The sequence below is a fragment of the Carassius gibelio genome, chromosome B13, assembly GCF_023724105.1.
Source record: "Carassius gibelio isolate Cgi1373 ecotype wild population from Czech Republic chromosome B13, carGib1.2-hapl.c, whole genome shotgun sequence".
NCBI lineage: Eukaryota > Metazoa > Chordata > Actinopteri > Cypriniformes > Cyprinidae > Carassius > Carassius gibelio.
In genome coordinates this window covers 7,052,328-7,060,166 of record NC_068408.1, presented here as the reverse complement: position 1 = coordinate 7,060,166, position 7,839 = coordinate 7,052,328, and the positions used below count along the sequence as shown (strand labels likewise).

At 35.0% G+C, this 7,839-nt stretch overlaps 1 protein-coding gene across 2 annotated transcripts in view; it reads right to left on the bottom strand.

The window, feature by feature from the left end:
* Positions 1 to 1,652: 1,652 nt before the first annotated feature.
* Positions 1,653 to 7,839, bottom strand: part of loxl4 (lysyl oxidase-like 4) — a 35,354-nt gene continuing 29,167 nt past the window's right edge. For both annotated transcript variants that reach the window (XM_052572297.1, XM_052572298.1), the window contains 3 exons: positions 7,256 to 7,392; positions 5,500 to 5,611; positions 1,653 to 5,409 (listed from right to left, as the gene is read on the bottom strand). In XM_052572297.1, coding sequence (XP_052428257.1) covers positions 5,339 to 5,409; positions 5,500 to 5,611; positions 7,256 to 7,392 — 320 coding nt within the window. In that variant the 3' untranslated portion in view covers positions 1,653 to 5,338. The remainder of the gene's footprint in view (positions 5,410 to 5,499; positions 5,612 to 7,255; positions 7,393 to 7,839) is intronic.

The following is a 7,839-nucleotide window of genomic DNA, read 5'->3' as shown; positions in this document are numbered from 1 at the left end:
TGACAGAGCATGACTAAAGGAAAGACCACCTATTGATCTTTTTACACTTGTGTATTTGTGTACTAGGGGAGAGTTTATTTATTTATTTATCTTTTTCCTATAATGTCTCAAAATGTGTGGTAAATCTGTACATTCTTTGGAATCCCAGAAGCAACCAAGCAACGCATGCTTTAAAATGCATAGAAATGCACCGGCAGGTATCGTGGCGGCACAATGTTTTTTAGAATCACTCCCTGATCTCTGCTTGACCTCAGGTGCTGTCAAAAAGCTTGAATTTGAAAACAATGACCACTAGATGGAGACACACATTTATAATATTCTTAAATTGAGTGTATCCCTCACTGTCAGTCAGATTACCAACAGTCACATATGGAGATCAGAAACTGTCTAATGGCATTGCTTTATGAAGTTCCATCTAGAGCGTATTCAGTATTCAGTTTTAGTGCATCTTGAGAGTATTCGGTCCTTGTACTATCCCATAATCCCTCTGTGCATGTCGGTTTGTGGAGCTCTCAGAAGAAGCCTCCTGGCTCTCTCTGTGGCATGGGCAGAAAAATGTCTCGGTCCCGATTCCACCCTATAATCAGCGCTTTTAACAGCTCTCATTTTCTGCTGTATATATAACTGTAATTGTCAGGCAATACTCCCATGGCAATGCATATGTTCAGCCGTTCGCAATAAATGTCAGAGCAGAACCGTGAGGAACCAAAGAAATTTACTCAAACGCCTGTAACACAAACCCTGCACACAGTATGACAATATGTCATCGGAATATGATTCCCATAAAAAATATCAAAAGCCAATATTTATATTTATGAATAAGTAAATAGAATTCAAAAAGACATTAATGCAACTCTATATGTCAAACCGTGCATATGAATGTAAAATTACCTTAAAATGCTTTCACAGATATATATTTATTGATAGTGCATTGATACCACCTACATAAAAAAAAAAACTAGCATCACTGTAGCCATTTTCACCAAAAAAAAAAAAAAAAAAAATACGCCATTTCTCAAAAGTCAGCAATCATTATTTGTTTTCCCTCTTTCATAAAGATTATGATGCACAAAAGTGTATTTAGGAGTGTATTTAAATGTGTAGAGCTATAATTGTAATTGTATAATATAATTCAAATTATTTGTGTAAGGCCTGCTTCTTAGGTTTTCCTGACACACTTTCATAATGATTGAGTTAAGATTTAACAAAATATCTTGGGCTTCATAAACAAGTCTGAAAGTGAATATATAACAGCTCGTAATGTATTCCTGACTTAAGCTTTACTTGTTTTATTGCTTTGCTCTGCAATACAACGGTTCCTTCCCAGTGAACATAACAAAGCCATACAAAAATGTCTGTTGAACTGCTATATACTCTCATGAACATGTCACACTGCTGTGGATCAAATATAATGCGTCACCTTATGCCATGTGCAGAATTGACAAATTCATTGATATGAGGTGTCCAATGCTTCCAGTTTTACATGCTGAAATGTGCACAATGTCCTCAAGCTTTCTCCAAAGCTATTATACAGTACTAGATGACCATTCAGGGAAGATTTTAAATGAAACCGTATAACTATATCTTATAACAGCGATTTAAATCAATTTGGTACAAAAACTGGTACAAAAAAAATGAAACCCAGAGAAAAGTCTTTCACAAACACACATTTATTGTTAATGGAGTCCCTGTGCTATGGATCATGGTACAAAATGAGCATAAAAACAGAGTACAGGCAGCTAAATGAGACATGATGAGCGATATTTATTCACATTTGAGATCAGTTGTTTGCATTGATTTACTACTGTAACACCCATCACAAAACAGAAACAAGAGTTTACATCACGTTGCAGTTTCTAGAATAATTTGGGTATTACTTTGCCCATTTAAATCTGTCCTGGCTGATCTTAAAAATTATTTTGAACAAACTGGAAAAGACACACATTTCATCCCTGAAAGTACTGCAAATTAAATGAAGAGCTTAAACTCTCCATGTAAAATTCCCAGAAAAAGTTCACAATTGGCACCCAAAGATTACATATAAAAAAAAAAAAAGATTTGCAGATAAAAAAAAAAAAAAAGATTTGAGGATTATAATGGACTGAAATCAATTTATGCACCACTAGTACTAAGAGCATACAGTAACATGTGAATTATAAATAAAAGCATAGGTGAAATAATTCAAGATTATCATGGTGAAAGTAAAGTATACAATACAGGGAGAGAATAAGTCATATTTATGATTTTACAAAGGTTTAAAAAAGCACTATATTGTGAAAATGGAAAGTACATGTGTTGATGCACTTGATAAATAACACAAGGATTTAAGATATACAGTAGGAATAAATTCAGTTCATCATATGCACAATAACTGTTGTTAAACAATGTCTCGTACTGTGCAAAAATAATAAAAGTAAAAACTGATATAGTACAGCTAAAAAAAATTTTTTTTTTTTTCTTTTCACTATTTATACACAAAAGGTTCTCTACTTTAATAATATACTTAAAGCTCCGGGCCACAAATGTTCATTGCATCACTGCTTTACATTATGAATGCTTTTCATGACTGTTTGCAACATTGTAACAATGTACTTCTTTATACTCCTGAATGTTAAAAGAGCATCAAGTACATACAGTACTAAACAAATTCCAAACCTTGAACATGTTAAACATATTCAAGCAGTCAACCGTTTAGCAATGCAATGAATTATTAAACTAATAAAGCTTTCAACCGGAACATTTAACAATGTATTAAATAAATTAATCTTCAGCATATACAACAGCCATTGTTACCCTGTAGGAATCAGGAAAGTCACTGAAAATTTATTAAAAAGGTCTATTGGAAAAAATGCATAAATATTTGAACAATTAATTTAATAAACAAACCAACAGAAGTGTGTTGAATGATGGTAGTGAATGACCAATTACTTCCAGAATACTGACACCCATCAATAAAGTGCATAACTCAAACAGAAGAATTGAAATTAGATATAAAACTCATAAATGAACAGAAAAAGTGAACAAACTGCATTTTGATGTCAGGTAAAGTAGATCAGAAAAGGACTTACTAAGATTTATTTCTTTTCTTTTGGTAAAATGTAGTTCAAATTAGTTAAGAAATGCAAAAAATTCAATATTGTACAAATATATTTATTCTATAATGACACATTTGTTCTATAATTAATCTATAACGTCAAGAAATAAATATATGGGTACATGAAAACAAAAAAACAAATTCTAATGCTAGTCTCATGGTCCCAAGAACTACAGATTTTACATGATGTTTTATTTTTAACCAGGTGATCAACAACAACTGCTGCCAACTTTCTGAAAACAATGTCCTAGTTACTCAACGGATAATAATTAAAGGAACAGTTCACCCATAAATACAGATTCTGGCTTTATTTACTGGCTCTGTAGAAGTGACATACTGGTCGGCTGTCAGAGCTGGTTTGTGTCTGACGGTGTAGTGTGAACTGGCCTTTAGTGGTCACTGTTTTCGTAGTAGGCTCTCTTTTCGGATTAATGCCCAGAGCTTTGGAATGAGTGGTGTGCTTAGAAATCCTTTTAATTTCTTTTCAAACTTTTACTGGCTCGGTTAGTTTGACATCCAGTGAAACCCCGTGCAGCAGAGGGCCTTGTTCAGAGCTCTGGGCATTAATCCGATAAGAGAGCCTACTACGAAAACAGTGGCCAGTTGAAATGAGAATGAGAATTTTTGAGGAATATAATATCCACTCTTTTCAATAAAATGAAAGTAAAAAGGACTGGAACTATCAAACTTCAACATAACAAACAATTCACTATAGATAAATAATAAAAGTAAATACCAAATCTTCTCATACAAAACCACCTCATACAGATATCCATTGTCTTAAAGGTCCCGTTCTTGGTGTTCGTTTTAAACTTTAATTAGTGTGTAATGTTGTTGTTAAAGTATAAATAATACCTGTAAAATTCTAAAGCTCAAAGTTCAATGCCAAGCGAGATATTTTATTTAACAGAATTCGCCCACATCGAACGACCCTTTTGGACTACATCCCTCTAGTTCCTGCAGTAATGACGTCACTAAAACAGTGTTTTGACTAACTTCCGCCCACAGGAATACACAAAAAGGGGGCGTGGTCTTGTTGCGCTCGCATGGAGGAGGAGGAAGAGTTGCGTTTGAAGAGTGCTTTTGTCGCCATGTCGTCGAAATGCGGTTATTTTCATCTCAGAGTCCAATCACCTTTGTTTGGGCTTCCCAGGGACGCTGTACTTAGAGATCAATGGTTACAATTTATGTTTAACTCGGTTCCCGAAAATTATAATCCACACATAAAACTAAGTGCAGCACATTTTACTGAGGACAGCTTCCTCAATCTTTATCAGTTTAATGCCGGATTCGCACAAAGATTATTCTTGAAAGATGGAGCAGTTTTATCTTTGTCTGGAGAAGGCGTTGTTTATGGAACACAACCGGTAAGTGTATTTTATTAATTAAGTTGGTGCGTTTAACAGTTTCTATAACTTATTACACAAAGGGCAACGCTGTTTAGCTTTGTTAAGTAGATGGTAGGGCTGTGCAAAAAAATTGAAAGCAATTTTCATGCGCATCTCATCAGTAAAAGCGTTCTGTGATTAGAAGTACATCTCCAGCACGTGCGTTCAGATCAGGATTGCCAGGTTATCAAAACAAATCCTGCCCACTTGCTTCTCAAAACTAACCCAATCACGTTTCTTGGAGGGCCGCGTGCGCTCAGCTGCTGTCGAATAACAACACAGGAACCGCTGGCACAATCAGAACTCGTTACGTATTTCTGTAGGAGGGACTTTATAGAACAAGGAAGTCATCAGCTTTTTTTTATCACAGTGAAAACAGCGGTATACAGATAGGTGAATTGTGTGAAAAATACTGAGTTTTTTTTACACACGAAAAATGAACACGTTATACTGCACACTGTAAACACAATCAAAGCTTCAAAAAAGCACAAAAAACGGGACCTTTAAATAAGCTCCAGTATCTATTCATTGCAAATGGGTGGAAAAAAAGCAACCAGTAGGTTACTGTACTTAAAAATAAAAGTCAAATACAAAATACTAAGAAAAATTGTGACAGAATCTAATTTTAGGTGAACTAAGCCTTTCGTTTGATTTCCAAACATCAGGAAGAGTTAATTCATTTCCATAGAGAAAATAGTTTAGCGGTGTACTGTAGTGTCCACTTATTAGGGCTACTGGTAGACTGTTCTGAGATCAGCTGAGATCTCCTCATCTTTCACCCAGTTTATTGTCCAATTAGCTGCATTCCTGGGAGCCATTAACGAACACCCTCTCCTCTCATCTCTCTTTACCAGGCTCAAATGAAGTTATTGGTGATCTGACGCTGATGTTCGAATAAATCCTCAGTTTCAGCACTGTATGCATCGCCTGTGAAACAACAGTTTATCAGAATTTAGATACATGCTTGAGTATACATCCATATATGTCATGGTTCATTCATTGTTAGGGGGATCATACCTGCATGACAGCCATACATAAACACTCGGTGTCCATCATATTTACATCGACAACGCATGACGTTGTTCATAAAGTCTGATTCAGCCATGTCCAGCGATGGATTTACCTCAACCTGACAACACACACACACACACACACACACAGAGAGAGAGAATGAACAGAATTGTTTAGTAATGAGGTCAGTTTGAAAGGCAACCCAGAAGGATAAGTTGCCCTGGGATCCCTCAGGAATTACTATACCAAAAATCGAACTCAATTATACCTCAAATGTAAATTTTGCATCTGCTTCTCTTTTTAAATACATTATTATTTTTTTTTACATAGGTTTGCAAACAATTTGCTACGTAAGGACCATCTAAATAAAATAAAATTAATATAAAAAATTATAATAATAATTACTATAGCATTAATAATAATAAGATAAAATAGCAAATATATATATATATATATATATATATATATATATATATATACACAAACACACACACAGTATTACATTATTAAATACAAAGAGTTTTATTATGTCTGCCTGCAATAATATTGAGTTATTTGGAGTCATATAATCGTAGCACTGTAAAAGTTTCACAGTTGCACACAAGCAGAACCAAGAAGGATGGAGAGCTTGTAAGAAAATATTATGCAATCAGATTGCTCATCAGACTACTTTACAAATTGGTTCCACCAAATCAGGCTCCCAAAATAGTTATATAGTCACAATATAATCATTTATTAGTATGAAAACATGCTGTTTAAGCAGAGTATGGGGACAAACTAGTATCTCTGTGCTACATTATTCTAAGGAAATTTAATGTGATAATGCCTACTAGGCATAATAACTTTTTAAATGCTGAAACAACAGTTCTTTTATTTTATTCTGGAAATATTTTTCTTGCCGAAGGTAATTATTTTCTGAGCACATTCAAATGTGAGTCTCGCTTATCTTTTTTTTTTTTTTTTTTTTTGCTTTTAATGACAGTTTGCAATTTCTACTCTGGAGTGTTGAGCTCCGGGTCTGTCTGACCATATGTTTGAGCGAGAAAGTGCCTGTAAAACAGGCGGGCGTAAATTCCTCTGAATCTAATTGACCATGTCTAATAGAAGGGAATACAGCACGCCTTGCTCCTCCAGCAGGGAATGCTTAGCATTGAGTTATTTTGGGTGTAGATTTAAAGACAAGCAACTCAAAGAAAAAGCAACAGGTTTGCTTGAATCATCAAGAACAGAAGTTTCATTTATGAAGCGATTTTGCTCAGACAGGCTAGCATGGGACGGTTGCTATTGCTCTACATGGAGATGGGAGCTTTGACCTTTGAGTATCACCACGGCTCGCTGCTGTGCCATACATAGCAGCAGCCTGATGCCGGTTTGTAATTAGCATCTGCCAAACGTCCTTAAAATAAATGCAAATCTATCATGGCGACATTTCGAGCAAATAAATCTTCAAAATGGTCAAGGCACAAAGGTACACTATAATTAAAACAAAGCTTCACATCAACCTATATTTTATGACTGGGATACATAAAATTCCTCTTGATTGGCCCCTTAAAGCAGCTCTTTGATTGGCTGGTCCTATATGTGAAGCTCAGCTGAGGAAGTGCTCACAGTGCCCACAGTGATTAAGATGATTAACACGTTCCAAAGTTAATGAAAGAGAAAAAGTTGCTAAACTGCATCCTGAAAAGAGAAAATACTGTGTAAAACAGTTTTGTGCTGTGACTGCCATATTCCACAGTTCAGATGTTCTGAATCATGTCACCTGCATGATGTAGTCTCCAGGTCTGATATCAGTGATGTCTATCCACTGGCAGTCGATATCGTGGCGGTAAGTGTCCCAGCAACCCACCGAAATACCTTGATCTCCATAATTGTAACATGAAAAGCGCTTTTGAAGTCCTGAAAAAAAAAAACATAGTTATGTGTAGTTGCACTTGTAAACCTATGGAAGCTTGTTTTACCACTGAATAAATTTTCTAAAAAGATGACTGCAACTTTTGAACTCACAATTCTGACTTTTTTTTTCCTTTGCAATTGTGATTCACACTTTGCAATTCTGAATAGTTTTCTTAGAATTGCATGACAAAATCGCAATTCTGACTTTTGTCTCCTAAATTGCGAATTTATACCTGGCAATTTAGATTTTATTTTTATTTTTCACAATTGGTATTGAATATCTCAAAATTCTGACTTCTTTTCTCAGAACTGTGAGATATAAACTCAATTGCAAGTTACCAAGTCAGAGAATAGTGAGAAATAAAGTCAGAATTGCAAGATATAAACTCACAATTATTGCTTTTTTTCTCACAATTCTGACACAAACAAGAAAAAAGTCAGAATTGTGAG